Here is a 26,161-nt window from a genome sequence, read left to right on the forward strand (position 1 = left end):
CAGTTAGTGCGGCACTGGGGTTGAAACTGAACAAAAACGAATTCGCTATAAGCATTAGATCTGTCTCTTTCTTTAGTAGAAAGTTTTAGTCATTGTGATTTTATGCTTCAGTTATTTCTACGTTTTATATAAGTCTTTTTACACGTGTTTTCAATGATAGGAACCTGTCAAAAACCATACATAAAAAGCCATACAAATGAAACACAAATTTCTGCATTACTCGAGAATTAATCAAACAAACGGAACCAAATTTGGCATGCGCAGGTTTTAGGATGCAATAAATGTTTCTATTGTGATTCGACACTACTCCCCCCTCTCTTAGGGTGGGCTGTCATACAAACGAAAAACGAATTTCTGCATAACTCGAAAACTAATCAAGCAAATGGAGCGAAATTTGGCATGTGGCATTTTAAGGGACACGATATTTTTCTGTGATGAATAGACACTTCTCCCCGCTCTCTAAGGATAGAAGAGGGGAGGGGTCTGTCTTTATTCTATCATATTTTCTGTATCAAACATTTATTCCATGTAACGGAGAAACATGTTATTTGCAAGTGGTTGAAAAATCTTGAACGAGAATTGTGTCTGAAAATAATCTTGTATTATAATGATGAGTTTTGGTACTAGGAATTTTATAATAAGAGGTAAATTTAACGGGGTCGATTAGAAGATCAATCAATGAATAGTTCTGTAATTGAACTCATGAACTTGCGCTTAGTAAGAAAACGTGAATGTTTAAAGGTATTGATAACATAAAACAAATGTTGGGCGGGACGAAGTTTGCCGGGTCAGCTAGTTAATTATATTTTAGATAACTCGTCTTGCTCGAACCTCTGTAGGGGAAAGAGGCGTAGGTTTTGGCCAATTTTTCAAGCGATTTTTTGTTTTTGTCATTTTCTGGAAAACGGAAAAAATAATTCTTGAAGATCGGGATTTCTGCAACGCCAATAACCAAAATTACCCTAATTGCTCTTGTTAAAAGAATATTTTTTACAGCTTGGTTGTTAATGGGTTAATCAGTGAATTGATTCCTACGCCGTTTAGGAAATCGATTCGTCAAGATCGACATTTTTTTGAAGATGAAGATCCGACTCTAGTTTGCATCTCATTGTAAGTCCTTCCGTTATCCGCGATTTTTGTTATTCGTAGTGACCTTGTCAGATAATTTCGCCGATAATCGGGGTTCTACTGTTTTTTTAAAATATTTTTACTATAGTTACTATTGGTAATCGAAAGCAGAACACCACGTGTTCAAATTGAAGCATCGAAAGCGAGATGACGGACCGCCCAACCACTATTCATGTGATAATAAATTAAATAAATGCCTTTTTTTTCTCGCAACTATTTTTATTCAGTTTTTATCAATTAAATCTTTCAGCCGTGTCTATATTGTTTGGAGTTGGAAAGTAGACGTTACTTGCCGGGTGTTCTTTGAGGTATTCACCTCCGCACTCGTCGTACGTTTGCCTGGTAATGAGTGACTTCTTGAAAACTTCGCTGGTAGCAAACTTGCTCGCCCCCTTCCAGCCATCAAGGGTAGGGTTGGTCACGATTCTCAAATTGAAAACCGACTGGAAGGGCAACATCTGTTGTAACTCTCTCATCAATCGCTCCTTGAATCCTCGAATATTCGCACATCCACCCGTCAACATGATGTTGCCAAAAAGCTTAGGTCGATCCTCGCGAGGGAAAAGCTTCAGCACGTAGTCAATCGCACCGGCTAGACCAGCTTCCTGTATGCCGATGAGACTCGGCTGGAAGAGGATCTCCGGCACACGAATTGCCTCCACTCCCACGTGCAGCTGGTGGAACTCCGCGATATTTGCCGTCGATGTCGTGGGTTCAACATAGGTACTGTCGTGCTGTTTGAGTATTTCCTCACAAACGAGAAGCTTCTCATTTTCGGCATCGCTGTCACTATCTCCCTCGCGGCTGATGGATTTATACACATCCCAATCCTCGTCTCGCATGCCAAAATCATCGACGCCTTTTTCTTTCTTAGCCAACTGGGAAATAATTCGCATTCGTTCCTGGGCGGCTACTGTTCGCCGCTTTGCAAGGTCCTGCTTGCGTTGTTTCCGCGTTTGCTTCCTATCTAGGATGTCGTCACGTTTTTTTCGAGTTTCAACAACCCACTCCTGGATGGTCGTGTTAGCTGGTGGCTGCAGTAGTAATGGTTTTTCCTCTGGTTGAGACGTTGCTGGAGTATTCATTTTTTGAACGGTTTTTGCAATGCGCTCCCGTAAAGTGACAATCGTTTTCTTCATCTCGTCCACGTTTTTGAGCTCGAATTCTTCCAAAACGATTGAAATCCTATCTTCATCGTCTATATCTTCTTGTGCGGCGACTAATCGAGTTAATAAGTGCTTATCTTCCGCAAGCTTTTCCTCTCGTTTTCTCTGATTTATCTCAGCAAGTCTACGAGAGAGCTCCTTGCGTTTCTCCGTTCTCTGTTCCGCTGTTAGCGTAGGTGCCGATACTGTCTGATTGTACGGCAACTGAATCCTGATAATATTTTGGTCATAGAATTCCAGCAGCGCCCAGTTTTTCAACGATTCCGTGTAATCATATGCAAACGAGCAGAAACGGTGGATCAGGCTCTCAGCTCGACTCAATGTAATTGCATTCACGTGCACTGGATACTTTAACTGAAGCAATCGGTGCATAAAATTAATCATATTAAATCCTCCTACATTGATCCGGCGAACATTCTCTTCGACCATTTTTCCATTCAAAACAGGAATAACATGCGTTGTGTGATACCCGCAGGAGATAATAAGTCCATCCTCCATACCGCTGTTTAGACTGTAACTGAACAGACTATCAATGCCATAGCAGATCCCAGGAATGCCGTAACATTCAAACAGCAGTTCCGACATCAACGCCCGACTGTGATTCGGGTTAGCAACGCATTCGGATAGCAGCAATGGATGGGGCACACATCCTTCCACGTTTACACCCAGCTTACCGAACATATAATCCAAAATCTGCTCCTGAATGTGAAAGTGTGTAACAACGTTTCGGTCGAACTGGGTGCGCAGCTGGAACCGAACGGCCTCTATGTTCGCGATGTCGTTTCCAATTTGTACCGTTGGCACCGCTACCTCGGCATCCTTTTTGTTGCGGTCTTTCCGTGGTTTGGCGAGTACGTTTTTGAACGTAATCGTAGGTGCATTCTTGGAAGCCCAACCGGCACGGCACTGATAGGAACCGTTGTCGATTATGATGGGAACACCCGTCGGTAGCCCTGTGGGGGGATAGACACTGACAATATCCGGTTTGCACTTCGTATCTTCGATGTCAAACAAATTCATCTTTAATTAGCTGAGTTCGCTAAAAATAAACAAAAGTTGAACGATTTCGTGTTGTTTGTTTAACCGGCATGAGGGGTCGTTCGATTTTTATGCTTTTCTCTTTTTGTAACGAAGGTCGTTAATAAAATGCAGAAGATGGTGAAGTGTGTGTGTGTTTTAGCACTGTGTACATATCAGGGTGAATAGACATATATTTGCATGTGCGCTACACATACAACGTCCCGCCACCGTAAAGTCAACGTAAAGGAATGAAATGTCAATTATTCTTCCATGGAAATCGTATGGTAGCATCCACATTAGAGATGTGCCATCCGCTCATGAGCTGTTCATTCGAATCGCTTCATTATAGTGAGCGGATTCGGATCGGTTCGCAATCAAAACAACACAGCTCATCAGCTCATTACGGAGCTGTTGAGCTAATGAGCTGCTGAGCTGTTGAGCTGACGAGCAGCTGAGCTGATAAGCAGCTGAGCGGATGAGCTGCTGAGTTGTTGAGCTGCTGAGCTGCATAGCTGTGGAGCGCAAAAGCTGCAGAGAGTGTGAATTTTGAGACGCGAAAGAATTTTTCGTCTCCCACGTTTTATGATATGACGTCAGTTTGTTTTCGTGTGTCCCTCTTCTTCTTTAGCTTTAGCAGAGATGCCAGATACGAAAAAGGTTTTTGTTTTGAAGATATTCAATCGTTCGTTACCAAACAAAATAATAAACATTATTATATGCTTGTAAATGAAATTACTATATTATATTGTTATTTAAACATGACTGTTGAATCACATAAACTTATTTCCGCGTGCTGAATCAAAACAATTCAGAAACAACCCGGCATAAATGCTAATGATTGATAATGGTCTTTTTGTTACCTTTGTCATCGCAAAGAATTATTTCTCGTTGCGCCTATTAGTGGATTTATTTTTATATATTTGTGTAACATACCAAGAATTACCCCCTTTGTTTCTATCTCGAATTCCATTGCATCCATGCGTAAGCAATACGCACTTCTATAATTCATTTTTATTCCATTCTTGCGTAAGCAATACGCAGTTTTAATATCCTTTCAAAATCGTTTCCCCGATGAGTAAATCAGTCATACCCAAACATAAACTTCAAGTAACTCCCATATGACTAACTCATCAATATGTACCTCTTTTTATATTTTTCCTATGACTTAACTGAAACGGGCACGCGCTGCCCACATTTCTTTATTAAAGGGTGTGTCACATCAAATTGCATCACGGAAAAAACGCTGTAGAAATTCGCCCAGTAGACCGATCCTTTTGAAAATTTTAGACAGTAAAATAAAAACTAATAAACAACTTTTGGCATTTTCTTTTTATTCATACTTCGAGCCCAAGCCCGTATGCTCGCACCTTCCTCTTTACCCCGTCCATAAGGTTCTGTACAACGTCAGGTTGTAGTTTTTTTTGAACAGAAATCCATTTTCTCTTGAAGTCCGCCCCCGATTTGACAACTTTTGGGTTCTTCCGGAGGACCTGCTTCATAATCGCCCAATATTTCTCTATTGGGCGAAGCTCCGGCGCGTTGGGCGGGTTCATTTCCTTTGGCACGAAGGTGACCCCGTTGGCTTCGTACCACTCCAACACGTCCTTTGAATAGTGGCACGAAGCGAGATCCGGCCAGAAGATGGTCGGGCCCTCGTGCTGCTCCAATAGTGGTAGTAAGCGCTTCTGTAGGCACTCCTTAAGGTAAACCTGCCCGTTTACCGTGCCGGTCATCATGAAGGGGGCGCTCCGCTTTCCGCAAGAGCAGATCGCTTGCCACACCATGTACTTTTTGGCAAACTTGGATAGTTTCTGCTTGCGAATCTCCTCCGGAACGCTGAATTTGTCCTCTGCGGAGAAGAACAACAGGCCCGGCAGCTGACGAAAGTCCGCTTTGACGTAGGTTTCGTCGTCCATTACCATACAATGCGGCTTCGTCAGCATTTCGGTGTACTTCCCCACCATGTTTTGCCTTTCGTCGCGGTTAGGAGCCTTCTGAACCTTGTATGTACGCAGGCCCTCCCGTTGCTTGGTCCGCTGGACGAATGAACTTGACAAATTCAGCTTATTGGCGACATCCCGGACCGAACTTCTCGGATCACGTCTAAACTGCTTAACTACGCGCTTGTGATCTTTTTCACTGACGGAGCATCCATTTTTGCCGTTCTTCACCTTCCGGTCGATGGTTAGGTTCTCGAAGTATCGTTTTAGTACTCTGCTGACCGTGGATTGGACGATTCCCAGCATCTTACCGATGTCCCGATGTGACAACTCCGGATTCTCGAAATGAGTGCGCAGGATTAATTCACGACGCTCTTTTTCGTTCGACGACATTTTTCCAAATTTACAAAAATTGACAGTGAAGCATGGCCAACGTGATCTATACACTCTTATCTGATTATAAGCGAAAGCTGAAGATATAATTCCTAAAAATTAAATTTCTACAGCGTTTTTCCGTGATGCAATTTGATGTGACACACCCTTTATCACATAAAATCTAGAACGCTCGCGCTGCATTGTTATTTCACTCGCGCGCAGCTATTTCCTCATGAATCGAGTGCTATGTGAAATTAAATAATGACACATTGCACTCGCCCCGCTTTATCGCGCTCGCTCAAGAAGCGCGAGTAAACAATTTTAATAATGACCCCGCTTTATCGCGCTCACTCGGAAGTGTGAGTAAACACAACTTCGATATTGACCCCGTTCACAGCGACTCAAAGTACGCTGAATGAATGTTTGTTTTTATTTGAATGGTTTCCTCTTCGATAATAGAATTAAGTTATAAAAGCATGTAACTAGAGTTAAGTCGGGGACTCTCTGTTCAAAGTCAGTAGTGTAGAGAACAAGTTGTACAAAGAAGAGTTAAATAAAGCATATAGTTTCATTATACTTGTGATGTTTGAAGTGAGTTGTGTTTTACTATACTCGGGAGAGGCATGGAAAGATAAAGTACTTTTTGAAGTGTGTTTTATTGGAAATATTAGTGCACCCAAATATTGTGTTTCAATACGTAAGGGATACGAAATTGTTCATCTTGAATAACCGTGGCTGTGAAACGGCAGAAGGAAATCTTAGGGCATATTCTGAATGAAATTGTTCCAGAAGTGTTTTACTTGGATGCAAAAAATATCTCGGAAGTTTTATCAAAAGACGTTGTGTCGGCCAATATTTCTAAAGGCGTTTTATTTGGCTACTGCTGGTTTTTCTGTTGTTTAAGTTCAGCATATCCTAAGCATCTTCTATATTGGATTGCAGCATTCAATTTTGGTTTTATATCATATTATTAGAATTCATATTAGTTTTAGTTTGTGTACAATTATATATTAAATTCGTTTATTTTTCTGCTTTCCGTCCATTATGAAAATGCACACTATAAAATGTCCCATGGTAGTTATGCAATTGTGTGGACAACCACAAAATTCAACTGAGCTGAAGAGCTGTTCCAAATGAGCAGCTCTCTTGTATGAGCTGAACGACTCTGAGCCGCTCACCATGATGAGCAGATTTGCCCATCTCTAATCCACATACACCATCACCGGCAACTTTGACGTCGCCAACATAAGCTTTCTTTTCAATTTTCGGTTCACTATCCGCGATGACGAAGGCACAGTAGTGACATCCGTGTTTACGAAACAAATTACTCTATCTGATTAGAAGATCTGGAGACAGTTTTTTATTGTTAAAATGTTAATGAAAATTTCACTTGATTTGATTCGAAACATTTTTGAAAACATCTTAAACATTTTTAAATACTTGCCAAAGAACGTTTTACTCTAATATATAGAACTCAAATTGGATAATGTTGCAGTCTTTCAACCCAGGGCAACATCAATGTTTATCAAATACTGCTTCACCTGATCGAACCATCTCGCTTGCTTGGCTCCTCTTCTTCTTGTCCCCACCGGATTCGATGCGGACACCAGGAACACCATCTTTGCAGGGCTGCTGTCCTGCTACCTCGTAACATGTCCTGCTCATCGCACTCGTCAAGCCTTGGCGACTGTTGAGTCCACCTTAGCGCTAGTTCGTGGTTCGTCCTCTTCCCCCATACTCTTAACATGTGTCCTTGCAATTAAATCTGATCTGTATTATTTCTTACAAGTATCTGCACTCAGTTGTGGTTTTTCGGTGGTTTAGATTTTGTTTACGCCTGAAAAGCACTCACTCAGTCGGAACATTTAAGTCTGGCAAGCACGATACAAATTCTACAATTTTCTTCCAATTATCGAATGAAATGCTCGAAAATTCCAATCCATTTTTCATCGATTTTAGCGTTAACGCACGCAATAAAAAAATGGATTAATTTCGGATGGCGATGAAAAAATCTACAAAAGATAATGAAATCCGGTGAAAACTGCTTTTTCACTGGTGAAAAACTTCTTTTTGTGCTCATAATGAAAGACAAGACGTACTTGATGCTTGAATTCAACGAATGGCAGGGAGCCGAATACTTTACGTTCCCAGGTAAGCGATGGCAGCGAATATATCACCCACATCAAGTTCTCGAAGAAGGTCATTCTCTAACAAACGAGAAGGGAATGTCCAAGTCTTCTTTCGAGTCATATGATGAACTGGGAGATATACAGTACAAAGTGCTTGCCGGAAGTTGCGAAGGTGATGTGGTCTTCATGCCGAACCTGGGATCTGCCCTTTATGCCAAAAGATCACTGGAGGATGGATCGGCTGGAGATAAACATTGTCGCGAAGACCGCCAAACTTCCCAACATCCCCCAGCTGCGACCGATAGAAAACTTTTGAGCGAATGGTCAAAATGGAGAGATAACCGACCACCAAAGCCACGAAAAGGTAAAAGAACACACCGCCATACATCTTTTCATCGGCCATGGTTGAGGTTCCGGCCAACTTCCGTAAGGCCGTCAAGCGCTTCATTTACGATACTTCATCAAACAACCCTGCCTCTTCCTGTCCCGTATACACTAGTTCTTCCGGCTTATTTGAAACGTTAAGCCCTGACCGAGCTAGGGGACCGAAGATGAACTTTTAGTCTGACTCACGTTGGTCCCTTCGGATCAATAGGGGACTTTTTTAAAAATCATTTTCTTATTTCGTTGCTGTCGTTTCCATTTGACACTCTCTAAACAAAAAGTCCACTGTCGGTGCGATGAAACCAGCTCAACGTATTAATCTTTGGATGCATAGGAAGCTCTCTTGAACAGTCTGCTAAATAAAATGTTTTTTTTGAGGTTCATGCATTTAATAAAATCAATATGATCAAATTGTAATATTGAAATATATTGAAATCGCGGGACATTTTCGTTTCTTCTGCCAAATGCGGGACGTAATCTTACGCGGGACATTTTGTTGAAATGCGTAACGCGGGATCCCAGCAAACATTAAATCGTATAATTTTGCACGTGCTAAGTCTTACAAGAAATCAGAATAAATCATAATCGCATATAATATCAATCAAAGTATGTATCGTGTATATTTGAAATCGCATAAAATGTAAAAACTCGATTTTGTATATCATTATCAAATTAAGTCGCAATTCGGTATAATAAACATCAGTTTTATGATGTACATTGTCATACAATATATTTAATCCGCATCATATGCGTATATTACGCTGATGCAGTTTGTGTGTCGTATAAGCGTATAATTTAAATCGATTCAGTACTGCAGTAAATCGTGTTGCATGCTGAAGAAAATCATGAAACAGTAAATCATATTAGCTCCTAATGAAGAACATATTATATCATATTGAAATGTCAATGAAATGCTGATGCACTCGAAAGTTTTAACTGCTGTTGAATTAAATTTCAGATAGCCGCGCGAGATAGCTTGTGGATGATAATCCAGACGACCGGAGTTCGAACCCACATCGGAGCAGTTTTCACCAAACATCAATCTGTGCCATTTCAAACATTCATATTCCACTCCCAACACAAGTCAATCAAACAATTATTATTTCTACAAACATAAATACTCATATATAAAAATGGCGATTCGTGAGGCTATGTATAATAAACATTTCATGAAAATATTTTGCGCCATTTGTTTCCTTTCTATGTCTGTAATAAATCGTATATGAGTATGGCAAAAGTCGTATTTGGTGCTTTGACAATTCATGAATATATTCATATTAGATCGCAATTCAATGTCTACATAATCGCTATTATAGCCGATCAAAGTTGCATATTCATCCAAACAAATTCGGTAAGCATTTTCCATGTATGTAAATTAAATATTTACGACAATGTACATCATAAAATTGATGTTTATTATACCGAATTGCGACTTAATTTGATAATGGTATTTAAAATCGAGTTTTTACATTTTATGCGATTTCAAATATACACGATACATACTTTGATTGATATTATATGCGATTATGATTTATTCGGATGATTTGTAAGACTTGGCACGTGCAAAATTATACGATTTAATGTTTGCTGGGTAGCTTCTGTTGAGCTGATATCGGTGCCGATCGATGTCTCGCGTGTATCCAATAACTCCCAGTGAATCGCGCCATGACGATTCCGAAACAGGCATAACATGAAGGAACGAACTTTTTTGGAACAGATTGTGGGAGATAAGATTTCGATAATACAATGAATTGAAACCAGATATTAAAAGTGACAAATCTGGTGTGAATATTCCTAGCGATTTGTCTGTTCCGAATATTTGCGTTTTGCGTGAGCTTAATTTTTGGGCTAAATGAATAGATAGATGCAAGAGCAGTAGAAAATAATAGCGCGTGCGAAATATACATCGACTTGCCTCCCATGTTCTTACCGAAATTCAAAAGGTGAGCTTGAGAAATATGAGAGTTTTGAGGTGAAGGTGAAACGAAGCCGTTGTAGTAATATAGGTTAACCACGAATTCTCATGGGCTACTAGTGTTTGTGAGAGAAGAGCAAAGTACATACCCCTTTATTCCGCGCGGCGAATGAGGTGAAATTGGTCAAGTCACCGCATTCCCGTAGGCGAATGGCGTGACTATAGTTTGTCACCAGGTGAGATTTGAAATCGTGTCTTCATATGTTATCGACTCGGGTATCATAAAGAAGTTGAAAAGTAAGGTAGCTTCCACAATGAAGCGAGAAACTTTGTTATCTCACGTCACTCGCCGCGTGGAATAAGGGGGATAGTTTGTTTTGATTTTTGTACGTAAATAGATCAATTCAATTATCAGACTGTGTGGCGCTTCACTGAGACGAGTATTAGAATACATTGGAAAAAATAACAATTCAATATTGAAGTTATTGCTTTCAGCAATACAAACGAAACCATTGAAAAATGAAAATTTTACTTTCAGAGCACTAGCTCGAGCTTTCCCACGTTTTTCATTATACATTGCGACGGCAGATAGAAATCTAATATCTTGTGAGTAATCGAATAGAGTTTGGTTTATATTACTTGATAGGAGGTGTGCGAAAACGATCATTTTCTACACACTGTTTCACAGTTGAAGTTCAATATTGAGCGAGGGGTGAGGGAGGGAGATGAAAGAAGTGAGCGCCATTGTGACAGCCATTTGTGGCTTCCTTCCACCTTCACCTAAAGAATCTCATTTTCTCGTCTGCTGATGTATGTCGCAAATTTTACAAATGATTATTCTCTCGAGTAATATTGAAGCGAACGGTCGCATAAGTTCGTTAGCAGTGCATTTTACATTGAATGGAAAAAGGAGTCACGACAATGATATCGATGTCGTACATCTTCTTATCCAGTGAATGTGTGCCATATGCCATTTTAGGTTTGTTTCATGTTATATTTTGTTTCTTCATTAATGAAAGAAAAAAAATCAATAAAATAAAGGATAGTTTCAAAAGGATTCTTGTTCACTGATATTTTATAATCTAGTTCTTCTCCATTGCTAGTTCTTTTTCTTGCTTTCTGCAGAATATGGTTGATCACAGGAAAGGCCGTTTTATCTTTACTCTCGATTTTGACTCCAGCGTATTGAAAAAAAGGCCTATTTTCAAATCCTCAACTATCAACTATCAGTGATTTCAAAAGTTATCGTGTATGTAACGTTGGATGCTACTTGAATTAAAATCTGGTTGTATTGTGCCCAATTTTAATTTAGTTTTTTTTAAAAGAAGGTATAGCTAGTCGGGCAGTTATTAAACACGACAGGTAGTCTCCCATTTGGGAGTGGCGCTAAAGCCACCGTGTTGCACTACACTCGCGTGTCGGGACTTCGTACGGTTACAGCTTACTTGCAAAATAATTCTACGCCATTGCGAGCGGCGTTCCGGCAGTTAACCGGAACATTCGCCATGACGGACGAAAACATGCGTGTAGTGTACCACATCGATATTCAGCCGCTCCATCTCCTCTAACGATCGCTTCAAGTAGTGGGCCGACGCCAGATCCGGTCGGAACACCGCGTCTTCGTCCTGATGGTATTTCTTGGTGAACGAAATCACTTCCGGCAGACATTTTTGTACTATAAATTTCCCCGTTTACGGCCATTCCGGAGCTAAAGAAGAGCGACTTTGACATCTCCTTCTCGCTGATTGTCCGCCAGAGCAGCACCTTCCTGGGGAACTTGGTGTGTGAAGTAAACTTCGCTTCGGAGCCTACTTCATTCGTGGGGGAAGTAACATACGAAGTGCCCTGCCAGTCGTTGCCATCCAGAGTGAGATTGGTCTCGTCGTCCATCACCACCACCACGTCGCGATTCACCGGGAAGATCGACATGACCATCTTACTCTGCCGCTGCCGCTGTGTCATTGCCTGCAGCTTCGAGACCAGTGCACGGGACTTCCGCTTCCTGACATGTATGTCCATGTTCGCCAGGTACTGTTTGGCCGGTTGCACCGACCTCCCGGCCAAGCGTACGCAGTGATGTATTCACTTTTCCCTCGATCTTCCTCTTCAGTATCCTTTGGAGCTTCTTGTCGCTCAGGGTCGTCGGCCGTCCGGAACCGGGCTTTTGTTTCGACGCTCTGATTGTTGTCCAATAGTGCCAAGATGTTGTATATGCCGGAACGGGCGTATCCGGCGTCCACAAAGTGCCGCCCGATGTCCGTTTTCGACGAGGCGGAGTACCGTTCTTTGAACGCGCACACTTCTGAACGGAGTAGCTTCACTGTTTTCGCCATCACGGTTAGAGCTGTCAATTTTTCTCTGCTGACTCATGATTGATTCTGCATGTGTAGTTTCGTCAGTGCGTGTGAAGGTAATTGACAATTTTTGTTAAATTGATTTTTGATTATGATTTTTGACGTAGAACTACGTCTTTCATTAAGGGTGCCAAATCAGAAAACAGGTCACGTTTTTATGAAATAAAGTTAACGTTAATAACTATTTTTGCCGTGAACGGATTTTGGCGATTTACATACTAAACGAATCGGAAATACCGTAAGATTTGTTTGATATGTTATACATTAGAATCCCCTGGTTTGTAAACGGTTAAAATTCATGAAAACTTTAAGCGTTTCTATTTTTCCCCTACATTTGTTCTGTCCATTTGTGTGCTTTCCCGAACAAAGCTGTCAATAACGAGCAACTTATCGACGACCAACGAAGGGGAAATCGTAGAATTTAAAGTCTCCGTGAACAAAGGAAAAGTAGAAGAATGAAGGGGAATACTTGCCTAGAGTATAAACCAGGTGGGTGGCGTCTTTAGAGAACCTCTATTGAACTGACAGGAGCCAACATATCGAGTATCCCACTGACATTTTCCCTTTATTTTCACATGAATTGGGTATCCCACTGACAGTTCTGCTTGAGATTTCGCTAACGATCCTAGCATCAATCATAGCACCCGGCTGGTATAAACAGTGGATCTCGCTGAGGCAAACTTCCATTCGGCATCGGACTGTTGAGCAGTTCACTTTGCTTTCGCTGCGCTTCGATCTAAGATTGGACCCCACCAGTGGTAATCCAACTTGGATATCGTCGTGTGATTTTTTCTGTTCGTTTTTCGCGTTATTCGTATCGTGTGTTTTTCTTTCCGCGTCATAAATTGGACGCTTCGCGTAGTGTGTGATGAGCAAGAAGAAGAGAAAGGCAGGCTCGAGCCCTGCAAAAAACGAACGCATTGCCAGGGGCAATAAAATTTTGAGACAAGCGTTATCTAATGATGTACGCGATGGCGATTTCGGCGCGTCGGTCGAAAATGTAAACGCAGTTACCCAGGCAGCAACCAAAATCAAGCTCCACCCGCTGGTGGCGAAGGCGGTCGCTCTTGACAAACTCATCAGCGAATTCGCATCGATGGGTGTTACATCAGAGTACAAGCTGTGTGGCATTACTCAGTCTTTTTCCAAGCAGTTAACATTGTTTGTTTTCCGTCATCATAAGGGCTTCGTTGGTGCCTTTGAGAATGCATCAATGCATTAAACTGACGTTATGGCGAAGCAGGTGTTAAGGTTGTGTGCCAAAAAAATTATTTGGGGAATACCAAGCATCTTGAATGTCTTACTGGAATGTTATTTGGATTCGCGTGCCAGTCGCAAAACTGCCTTCAACTAGGATTGCATTTGCGCTAATATTGATCATAATGAGGCATTGCTACTATTTTCGAAGTTGTTATTAAGAAAAGAGTTTACTTCGCTTGTTTAGTCACCAAGAAAGTAAATGTCGTTCTGGGATTTTGTATGTGATTAGGTTTTGCTTGCTAGTAACAAAACTTCCTCCACTGAGGGTGACAGCTGCGCTTCTCTCAAGCATGAGAAAGTAATGCAACTTTTCTCAAGCCCAGTAATATTAACAGAAGCGTTTCTTTTGAGTGTAGCGCAAAATGATGAGAAGTGTTTATATTTCTGGTAGTTTCAAGCCACCAATGTATGGCTCTGTATGCATGCTATGGCGAACGCTTGTTTGGCGCTTGGTTTACGTTGTACGAACGATGCCTAGAGGTGCGATTCCTTTGAGGCAATACTAAATAACATGTAGCATGATATTTGATACTTGCAACGGTTGTCATTGTTGAAAAGTTGTTGTTGTTTCCATGCGGTGCCAAAGATATATTGATGTAGTTATACGATGTGGAATAATGGTGCTGGTGCAACATGTATATAATCGACTGTAGCCGAGTCTATGTAAATTGCGAAAAAGGTCACCGGAATAGCGTTCGAGGTAAATTTCCAATACATTAACATGAAATAAATTGCGACATACGATCAGCTAGTGTATTGTTTTGCGAGGGCAAGAATGAATCATCAATCAATTATCGTCAACTGATTCTACAATGAAAAAACCGTTCCAGAGATTATTCTACTAAGCAGTTGTTTCTAAAATTTCACAGCATTATAGAATAATATCCGAAGGTAAAAACAAGCGACTTATAAAAAATAACAGCGTAGTTCTACTTCACAATGCGGTCGTATCTTGGACACAACCTCCTATAATTTTTTAAATGCAAAATGGACGGAAAGTGTATTTTTCGAACTGAACTAAAGTTTGTCGTATGAATACTATACAATTTGCGGACGTTGCTCAGTTGTCAGTCTATCCATGATGGTATGAAAAATTAAACATAAAACGAAATAAGTGAGAGCTGTCGAGTGGCAGCCATATAAAAAATATTGCCAATTTAAAGTATTGTCCCTCTAGAAAACATCCATCAGTTTGTTTTAGGCCTTGTTCTCACTGCAGCAGGGCGTGTGACGCTTACGATTAATCGTGTATGTTCTTACCGATGTGTTCACACCAGGCTGACGTGTCGTGAGCGTGGTTTTGGCGTGTTGCTAGCGTGCAAACGAAACCACTGCACGCCGGCGATATTTGTACTTCTTCGCTTCTCTCTTGCATGTGTTTGTTTGTAGAAGTGACATAATTTAATTTTTTTCTGTTTTTTTTATTTTTTACGTTTTCCACCGTCAATTTGACAATGACAATTTTTATAAAACACGCCGGAGACACGTCACTGGCACGGTGCAATGTGTGTGAATTAAAATATCGTGGCGAGAAGTGAACACGCCCCGCTGCAGTGAGAACATAGCCTTAAGGTTCTCCATCAGGACAATCGTGGTACTGTTCGGGGCAGTGATATATCCAGCAAAAGATCCCATAAAATTGAGCTTGTAAAGTTTATTGTTGCACCATTCTTTCTGAACGCCAATATGCTATGGTGTATGTGTGTGTGCTACGGTTTGCTTTTGCTCATTGGTCAAGGTATAGTTCGCCTTCGGTAATATTTTCTTAGTGATTCGAAGCGTACAATACTTTCATTGTGCGCGCACACTGATTCAATTCACCGAAAGGCAAAATAACAAAAACAGAAAAGAACGTTTTTTTAAATGTCAATTCAATTCTGCAAACCGTGTTTACAACAACTCGCGTGCAAATCGTAAACACGTGGGGTGAGCAGGTGTCCATCACCTCGCGCGGTTGCATTTGAGTTCAAATGTTTACATTGAAATTTGTTGGTTACTTTGCTAGTGTTCTGTTTAGTTTTATTGTTCAATGCTTATACTTACAATAGCCCGATCCTTCTGCTTTCTATTTTAGGGTTTTAACTTGCGTTAATTTATTGTTGAAGTGTACGTGTCGTGTGTTTACATCCAATATTTTGTATGCTTGTTTTTGTAACTGTTTTACTTATTGGTTGATATCAAGTTTTTTACCATTAAATATCTTGTTTATATGTGATCGTAGGTTTCGCCTTTATGTTTCTTTCTTTTTTTTGGGGCTATGACAAATATGGTGAGTGGAAAAAGTACGTGCACATGTATGTTTCCTTGATATTTAGAAAAAAAGATGCAATGGTGAGTGGGTGCCTTGTGTTGCCATGCTTTTGAAGAGGGAATGTGAAGATCACTTGAAAGGTGGTAGAATGATGTACCGAATTGTGGGTAGTTCGAAATTGTGGAAAGCTTCCAATGAAAACTGGAATTACACCAAATTGTAACTAATACTGAGAGTAGTAGATCATTCTATGTACAAAGAGAACTCAGATCATTATTTCAACAACTTTGAAGCGATAGTGCGATGTTCATGGTGGTAATTATGTGATGAAAATTTCCGTTTTTAAATTTCACTCTTCTTCGTGTGTACAAGTTGGAATATAATTGATTGTGCTTCTAAAATGACGAAGTGATGAATTGTGCCGTGTTTATGCGCGTGTGAGTGTTAGAGAACTGTCATATTTTTTTTTTCAATGCGTGCAGCCTACTTAGTACGAACGTCAAACAAGTTACCTCTCTTTTACAAATAATCATGAACATTTAACCTGAAAAACTCATACTATTCTATGATTTCAGGCTTTGTCATATTTACTCGTTTAATCAAAGCCTGGTTTTCTCAAAACCCAATTTTCAAATTGTTTTTCAACTTTCTTGTTTTTGCACAATTTGGTATTCTAAATTATAATTTTTATTCAATCTGCTGCAATTTTTCACAGACAGTGCTAATTATTATATTTCGTATTTTATTCGCTCTCACGCTAGAAGATTTTGGTTTGCTGCTGCTGTTGCTATTCATCACTGTTAGACTTGTGGCTGTTGATGTTATATCGTTTTTTCAGTTTTAGAAGACAACCAATCAGATCAACTTCGATGTTTGCTGTTTTCACGACAGTGCTTCAAATTGCACTCCACAATTGATAATTTGGTTTCGCTGTTGAAGGGGACATCGAAGATGTTCCAAAAATACGTACTTCAAAATTTTAGGGCCAACAAATGATAATACTGGAAGTATCTAAAAAAAGCCATTCTACACATGCGCACGATTTATAGACCTTCCTACCGCACATCGAGCTTAACATCAATATTTGTTTCACAGATGAAGTGTTGAATGATAGTTACGAATTACCAGCGGCCGGCTTGGAACTGTTAAGTAATACCGATGATCCTACGAGACAGCATTCTTTGCATTCCCAACGACCGGTGCTATTCTAGTTTTGGGTTTCTAATATCACAACCCGCTTTTCCCTCACTCTGTCCAGAAAAATATATGTGCCTGCCTGTTACATTAAATACCTAACCTGACGGAACCCGAACAACTGGTTCCCGTTTTTGACCAGTTCCAGATCCAGTTCTGGCATCCGCTTGTCATATCTATTGTCGTCAGTTGTTCGTGGGAAATGTAAATTAATAACTCTCTTCAGTATTTGCATGCACCTATCAGTAGATGCTTTGATTGCCTTTGGGAAGTAAACGCACGAAATTACGGTACTTTTGTACAATGTAGGGTATATAGTTTTAAATCATTTCATTTCTGGATTTAGCTAGTAGTTATTGGACACCGCAGTTTTACTCGATATGTGTTCGGCATGCACTTCTTCCTTTTTTGTTAATATCCCTTTCCCGCATGGTTTTTCGAAATAAAAGCGAACATAAGACATCGAAAGCTAAAAATTCATTGATGTTACATTTCTGTGAAAATATATTGGATTTCATAATGATCCCGAAAGGGCGTTTCATGAGATGTGAGGGCTTTAGATGACCTCAATAACTGTGAATAACTTGTACAACTTTTTGAATTTTGGAATCCGCTCTACAATTGATTGCTTCTCCGATCCATCCATATCGCACATTCGGTTTCAGTTCATTGAATCTGCTATGATAAAGCTGAACGGCTGTCCCACGTTTACCGTTTTTATGATGATGATGATGTGTTGAATTATAGAGGCTTTAAACGTATCAGTTCATTCGACCCTACGATTTTTCAGCTACAAGAAACTTCAACCCGAATATAATTCGTCAGGTTTATTTTAGCAAACGGAACAGTATTTTCTTGAATGGCGGGGAGAGTATCGTTTGGTAGTCATCGGACCAACATCGTTTCCGGTGAGTGTCGAGCGGGAATGAATTGTCTTTCCTCACGATTATTCTCATATGCTTTGCGCTCTGTTAATATGCGGCAGAAATATCGCAGGTGATACAGTTAGGGTCTTCTTGCATGGTGATTATGTCGCTGTAGATTTGTGTCTTGTGTTTGTGGGATTGTCAGACCAACCAGATGAAATCGGTTGTATGGCACAATGCATAATTAAAAAATAAAAGCGCAAAAGGCACATCTCAATTAATTCGACCAAGTTAAATCAATGCCAGCAGGAGGGAATCGCGTGTTTTTTCCTTACTTCCTTTCTTTGGTTTCTATAGCTTCAGATAAGCGGCGCATAATTATGACGCAAACAAACTAAGCATCATATAACGCACTTTGTGAAGGAAAGGGAATAGGACAAATAATATAATTGTTTACTTGGGACCCTACACGGGTGGCGTAGAGATAGGAATAGAATTAGAAATTTTATAGTAGGCAATTAGCTAGATGTTCCCCACTTGAACCTTTTTCGTGAAAAGCATGTTTAGAAATGACCCAAGGCGAGAGCGCCGTATGGGCCACCCGAGATGTGATAGATATATATGTTTGGGTTTCGTCCCTTATCAAAAACAATCGCATTAACATGCATATGTTTATTTAGGATCCCAAGCGAGGATGGCAAACAAGTGAGATGAATTTTATTTGCCAAATAGGCAGGCAGATAACCGGTTTCGGTTCAAAGATTGGTTTTACACCAATCGGCAAAAGTTGTCAACTGTTTCTGAAGAAATGCGGCATCTTCGTAGTTTTCCATGCACATAAAAAGTTCGAAGTAATCCGCATAAGAAAGCTTCCTACAATCTAGAATCAGGTTGACGTTGTTGGGGTACAGCAGGGAAATTGAAGGTCCTAAGTGACTTCTTTGGAACACCAGATGTAACCTCGAATGGTAAGGATATGAATTCAACTATTTTCACACAAATTGTTCTGCCGGTCAGATATGACGATCCATTTTAGGTGCTGCGATGCAATTTAGCGATCGTGATACGATGGTTAGTTTCGAAAGTAGCAGAAAAATCGGTGTATATGGACATGATATTGTTTCCATGCATTGGGGAAAATTCCGCTTTTTCTTATCCCATCAGTTTATTTTATTAGACTCATTTATCAATCCGCATTGAATTGAGCGATTAAACAGTGTTGATAATGGCAGCGACAAGCTGTCAGCGCACAATGGTGCTACTGACACTCGACCGCAACGGTTATGTTTTAGCGCCATTCTAAAAGAGAATAATAACTATAGAAGTTTTCTCCTACAACCGAATGTATAGCTTTTTTCAAAGCTGATTTCGGTCCTAAATATAGCGTTTTTTTCAGCAACAGTTGTCCGGATACCAGGAAAGGAGGAAGCAGCCGAGAAGCCCCCAACGGCCATTCAGGAAGTTGGTTCGGTCGGATTGGCCACTTTGACCGGCAGTTTTCACTGCCCCCTGCGTGTCCCGCTGTTTGTGCCCGTCTCATCAGCTACGTTTTTCCTGCCAGTGACGCGCGATTTTGGCGCAATTTCTACTCATCAATCATCAGCAGCTCAGGAGGTGTGGAAAGAGGTTTTCTTCGCTTCGTCGCTTCGAACCGCTGCGGCAATTGCCCTGCCGTCGGCGGTATCCGGTCCCTTCCCCGCTACCCCACTACCATTTGGTGGTGTATTAGGAGTGGTTCATCAACACGATCGGTGAGTGACCAAACCTTTCTTAATACCAGGAGTTAGTGAGAGATAGGACGCCCAAAGGGTATAGGTTAAAAATTTTTTTACTACATATCCCAAATTGATTTTAATTTAACTAACATTTAAAAAGTGATTTTTTCCAAGTGTTTTTAAAAATAGTGTTTTTCCGCCAAGTGATTTCGGTGTTTGTTCTTGTAACTGCGTTGGCATTGTCCCCCGCCGTTACCGTCCTCCGCCGTTTTCGTCCCCCGTCGCACGTCGTATGGTCTACTTTGGTTAGTGAATATTTTATGACTTTTTCGCCGGCTACACCTGGGTGTAGCTAGGCAACAAAAATGGCTTCCAGTAGTTCCGGACCTCCAGGAGGCCGGGCTACAAACCGTTACCGTGGAAGACCAACCCAACGGACCAGTCCATTTTGGGCTGACCCACTGAGTGGTGATCTTGAAATTCTTCTATTACGGGCCACAGGGGAAGATACCCTCCCCTCGAACCCCTTTCTTGTAAGCAAGACAGTTGCCAAGGCAGGATCCTTAGAAAGTGCAAGACCACAACGAGACGATAAAAACCGAATTCAATATGTACTCTCAGTAAGAGAAAAGGATGTTATCGATAAGTTACTTTCAATTAACAAGCTAATTAATAACACCCCAATAGAAATTATTCACCATCCGACTCTAAATCAACGCAAATGCGTTGTCACCTGTCGTGAAGTTCTAGATTTAAAGGAAGACGAATTGTTAAAAGAACTAGCCGATCAAAAAGTGATCGAGGTAAAGCGTATCACCAGGAAAGAAAATGATTTGATTATAGCCACACCAACATTAATTCTGACCATTCGTGGAACTGTTGTTCCTGAATATATAAATTTTGGATTTCTTCGAGCAGGGACTAGGAATTATTATCCAAACCCCATGCAATGTTTTAAGTGTTACCGCTTTGGGCACACAACAAAACGGTGCAGACGAAATACTCCACTCTGCAAAAACTGTGGAAAAGAACACAAAACAAATATTTCCGGAAACAAAATTTGTAAATCCCCTGAATTTTGCGTCAACTGTAAGGGTGATCATACCTCATCCAACAGGACGTGCCCAATATGGGTAAGAGAAAACAACATAACCAGAATAAGAGTAGATGAGGGAATATCTCACAACGAAGCTAGGAAAAAGTATGACCTCCAGAACAATGGAATAACCTATTCCAGTGTGCTGCAGGACAGACTTAATACCATTCAAACAAAAGTAGATGGCTGCACTCAATGCAAATGCCAATGTAATTCCGCTAGAACCAATCAGGATAATAGCCAATCCATTACTTCAGGCAATGAAACGGAAAGCTCGGTAGATGAATCTGAAGAAGATTCCGAAGAATCAGAAGAAGAAGGAATGGAGGAACCAAAGAATATAGAATCTGAAGAGGATAGACAGGACATGCAAACCGAAGAGGAATCAGATAATCCAATGGAATACATTGAAATTAGGAATAAAAATAAAAGGAAAATCTCGAACAAAGGAATATCTTCTGAAGAACATAAGTCTTCTGATGAGGAAAACAAGCAAACCAAAGAAGTCCAACGAAAACGGACAAGGAACGAACAAACAAATCAAATAAATGGAAGAAACAACACACACACACACACCAACAATAAACACCCACATAACAACAATCAACAATCACATGCTAACACTCTATACCACTCCACTCCAAATAAAAATAACACTAACACAAATAACACACACACCAGGAAAGTTTCCAGCCCTCCAAAGGGTAATAATAAAAACAAATAAATTATTACTTCTATTACATAATTTTAACCTTTAATCTGCAGCTTTTTTATATCAATCAACATTATTTTAGTTAAACCGAACGGCCCGGAGTTGCCGTCCACCTTATTCTTGATGGAGGTAGGATGGACGGCGGCTCCAGCCCTCGATCTCTTGATACTAATTACCATACTTTTCATAAAATAATTCATTAATCGAAAGACCTGGAGTCACCTTCCGCCTTATTCAAGAGGGATGGGACGGAGGGCGGTCTTCAGGCTTTCACTTATTCATATTATATTTAATCGGATTATTTCTTTAAATAACTTTCATAATCGTAGGACCGGAAACCGACTCTCACCTTATTTTTGAGATGGTAGGGTGAGCGGCGGTTCCTAGTCTAATATTATATTTTCTCTAAAGGCCGGGAGTTGTCCTCCATTTCACTCAGTGGGATTGATGGCGAAGACTCACGGTGGAACACATATTAATCACATGCCCTAAATTTAATGCTTCAAGAATAAAGTTTCAGGTTGCAGACACCATAAGGACAGCACTATCGGACGACGCCGTCGAGCAAAAAAGGACCATCTAGTTCCTAAAGGATACAGGTTTATTCGATCAGATCTAATGTCAAATTACTAAATCTACCTATACTGATAAAACTACGTTTGTTTTCTTTTCTAATTTCAGCAAAAGATGAGCAGGTTTTTACGCCCATTTTAGAAGCAAGCTCTTCAAGCACACTAAAATGGGCTTTTTCCCTGCTCCAATTGTTGGGTTGTGTTTTTGGCCCCAGAGCCGTGTAGGGTGCGGCGATACGACATACGTCCATAGCGGTTACTAAGACTGAGTCGAGCGAGAATAACGAATTTTGCAATAGTTTTTCTTAGTTTTCCTTTAGTTAAATTTCCCGCCCTCAAGGGCAAGAGACGAATGAACTCTCAGAGTTTAAAGTCTCTCTAATTCAATACCTTCCTTCCTTCCTGTCAGCGCAACGTTTCAAAACAATGGACGAAATTCCATCAGAACCAGAGATGATGCTATTAGCTTCGAGCAGGCGTTTTAAACGGTTACAACATCAATCACAGGTAGAATTGGAGTATTTTCAATTGCTTCTTCAATTATTGGTTCAGTTTCGAAACGCGGCCAAATTATCGACAGGGATCGTAGAGGCTTCTTCTTGTTCGTCAATCATGACTGATAGTAATCCGGATTCGTTTCTATGTGTGTTTCCAAACTTTGTGCGATTCGAATAGACTTGATAGTATTACTTGAACACGCACGTAACACATAATTCGATTCATTGTAGTCTCGATCAGCAGATAGTAAGTTTATTCGACTAGAGCATGATCTGCCACAGCGGTACAGGACAGTCAGTTGACTGTATCGCACGCTACCTAAGAAATAAAAAAAAGTATCTCAAGAAAGGCTGAGATGCATTGCAAAAAAAAATCGAGCTACTAGATATAATTGATGGGCGAAGAAATCGTAGGTAAAGTGCTCAACCTGTCTGGTGATAATCACTCTTACACTTCGAGCCAAGATTGTGAGGAACTCCTTCAATTTTCTGCATCAGTTGAACCCGAAAATGGAAATTTGAACGTATCCGACGAATTTGTTCGAATGACGCCGATGCTCTGGTCACGTGCGCTGGAAATCAAGTTTGGCCTCTAAATGTGCAGTTCGCTTTGCGAAAGATGAGACAAGATATGAGAACAGCATATCGAATTGATTACATAAGAAAAATAACACAATATCGCTTTTTCGACCTACGAGTATATGGTGAAACCATGGGTTCTTGATATTATGACAACGTGAAAAATCCTGTGCTCCCGTCGAGCTCAATTTCAAATACACGCGAATCATAGGTGTTGATGCACAGATGATGATCATAGAGCAGAAGGGACCGACCTCACAGGTGATACACGAAGTTCATCCGTGACAATCAAAATGGCGATCTATGAATAGTTGCAATGATTGAGGAGTACCATCTTATAGTACTGCCTTATTCCAATCACTGTAAATACAAGCGAGTAAAATAAAACGCAGCTTACATGTATCTGCTGCGACGGCTTCTCCAGGTGCTTTGATTTTGCATCCGTGATGGGGAAAACATTCTGTTCTGTAACAGTATGCATGTATCTGATACGACGGTCTCCCTAGGCGCCTTATTTAGTATGCGTATTCGTTAACACATTCTGATCAGCACTAGAGACGAATGCATTCTCAGAGTTTAAAGTCTCTTAAGTTCAAAACCTGCACCTGATCAGCACTAATGCGGAATTTTGAGAAATTTTTGCTGTGTGTTTTGCGGGACTGTCAGGGAATCATCTACTACAGGGGTTTTCAAATGGTGCTCCGCGGGAAATTTGTGCTCCGCGAAGTTATAACATGTGTTCCCACTTGAAAACACACCTTGAAAAAAAAAAAACATTCTGTAATTTAATTTCACTGGGCATATAGTTATTTATCTTGTTAACTCCGAGTCAAATATTGTGCAACTGCTACGCGAAACTGAAATAGAGTTGTTTTTAGCTGGGTAATTTCATTGCAAATAAGATTTCTTTTATTGATTTGAAAACGCAGATGCTCCATCAAATGTTTTTGCTATAAAAAGTGCTCTGCCATAAAAAAAATCTGAAAACCCCTGATCTACTATATGGTGCTCATCTATGATGAAACGTTTGATCCGGACCTTTAGTATCAACAATTGGACCGTCTGAAAGAGAACACGCCCAAGATTTTAGCCTTAGTCAATAGAGGGGGAATGTTATACTATTAGGACAACACCAGGCCACACACTTCGACTCGCCAGAAGCTCCTGGAGATTTTGGTGAAGGTTTTTATGCATACACTTCGTAGTCTGGACCTGACACAACGTGATTACAACCTATCCCTGTTTGTGGCGATTGGTTTCACCGGTGAAAAAAATCGCATCGAGAGAAGCTTGTAAAAAATCGACTAATAAAGTTTAAAGTCATCTGTATTGGCTAAACTTGAAGCTACAACTAATTCACTTTTAAGGCAAATTTTAAGCAGTCGTGACAGATATTCGTGAATAAAGCTTGAAACATTGAGAATCCGGAATCACCGTTCATTTCATAGCAGCGGTCGTAGTAGGCGTATCTGAAATCTTTTGATAGCAAATTGTATCTTTCAACGGTAAAAATTTCACATTGATACGTTTTGTTTTGACAGTTCAAGTATTAAAATCGCGAAATCGCTGAAGGTGGTTGAATCGACCGTGTATGATGTGTTGAAACGATCCCGTGAACGTACAACTGTTGTTCGGATGCGAATCTCGGAGTACGACATCGTCAAAAAACACAACTCTAACCAAAGTACCACCTGGAGAATCCGTATGCTAGAAGGTTATCGTAATTTCCGTCCCTGCAAGCAACCAAAAAAGATGCTGAAGCATAATCTGGTGATCAAAAGACGCTCGAAAGTTGTAAATCATGATTTTGATGAAGTACGAAGGATGCATGCTGATGAATAACGATTCGTTCGTAGCCCTCGGATATTCCAAATTCGCGAATAGACCTCGTAGTTTTGCTGATACTGGGTAGCTCTTGGGATGAACTAGGTTGATAAGCCAACATATGAGTAACATACACAGTCATTGATCAATTTACTCAGTATATATACCATTAGAGTACTGCTTCCGCATAAACTTCCACTAAATGTAACATCAAGTGAACAATATCTTGTGAAAATAATCAAATGTTATTGAAACCCATAGCATATGTACAAAGGGAAAAGACACTGAAACATGAAGTAAAAACCAAAACAAGATCCTTTCTTTCACAAAAACTAAAAGTAGAACCAAAAACTCAAAAATAAACCTATTATCGAATTGTCTGTATTGTTTTCTACTTCTAGAACATTTAGCTAGTAATGAGGAGGAAACAGGTCTCAATTTGTATAAATTAGCTGTTCAATGAACGCGAGAGAACCCCATGATATTATAATATAGTAATAGTAATTGTTTAAAATATCTACAAAAGAATACTTTCCGAATAGCGCCTAAGTAAACCTACTGTTTCCGTAAATAAGTAAAAAAAAACATGTGTGTTACCCCGATGCCGCATGTTCTGATTGGAAGCGATCATCACGTTTTAGCATTTGTAGTTAATAGAATGTTTTGTGTTATCAATTTCATCTGATTCTGTGGGTGTTTTTCTGTAATAAGTATTGCCAACCCGAATTGTGGAAACGCAATTTGTAGATCCCAATGCCAATGTTGTTTCTCTCTGTCTCGATTTTCCTTCCTCTCTGATCAGAACATTAAGCTTATTGATAAGTCTCTTACAGTGTTTGTGTGTTCATGTGCCGAGACGTTGTTGTTGTCGAATATTTTCAGCATTTTAGTCTTTGTGCAATCTTCCAGCGTGAGCTGAGTGTCATACGAAATCCAACTCGCTTCGCTTTCTGTACATTCGTCGCTCCATGACTCGCTCGAACCACTTCTTCAGCTCGGACACGATGAACACGCTCGAGGTGAGCGACACCAAGAAGAGCAAATCCATCCCGGACAGCGCCTCGGTCTGGAACACCATCTGCAGCGGGGGGAAATAGATCACCAGCAGCTGCCCGAGCAGCGAGAAGCCAACCGCAAGCAGGAACATCCGATTGGTGAAAAGACCGATCTGAAGAAAGCGAAGG

The 26,161-nt window shown here is 40.4% G+C and overlaps 2 protein-coding genes across 6 annotated transcripts in view; both read right to left on the bottom strand.

Moving 5' to 3' along the window:
• Positions 1–1,332: 1,332 nt before the first annotated feature.
• Positions 1,333–3,417, bottom strand: LOC129767844 (actin-related protein 5). Its single transcript, XM_055769084.1, has one exon. It carries the CDS (start codon positions 3,312–3,314, stop codon positions 1,362–1,364), a length of 1,953 nt encoding a protein of 650 aa, XP_055625059.1. The 5' UTR covers positions 3,315–3,417; the 3' UTR covers positions 1,333–1,361.
• Positions 3,418–15,910: 12,493 nt separating this feature from the next.
• LOC129771710 (calcium-transporting ATPase type 2C member 1) overlaps positions 15,911–26,161 on the bottom strand; it is a 188,331-nt gene continuing 178,080 nt past the window's right edge. For all 5 annotated transcript variants that reach the window (XM_055775659.1, XM_055775657.1, XM_055775656.1 and 2 more), the window contains exon 9: positions 15,911–26,145. In XM_055775659.1, the coding sequence (XP_055631634.1) occupies positions 25,900–26,145 (246 nt within the window). In that variant the 3' untranslated portion in view covers positions 15,911–25,899. The remainder of the gene's footprint in view (positions 26,146–26,161) is intronic.

Source organism: Toxorhynchites rutilus, chromosome 2, assembly GCF_029784135.1.
Source record: "Toxorhynchites rutilus septentrionalis strain SRP chromosome 2, ASM2978413v1, whole genome shotgun sequence".
Classification (NCBI taxonomy): domain Eukaryota; kingdom Metazoa; phylum Arthropoda; class Insecta; order Diptera; family Culicidae; genus Toxorhynchites; species Toxorhynchites rutilus.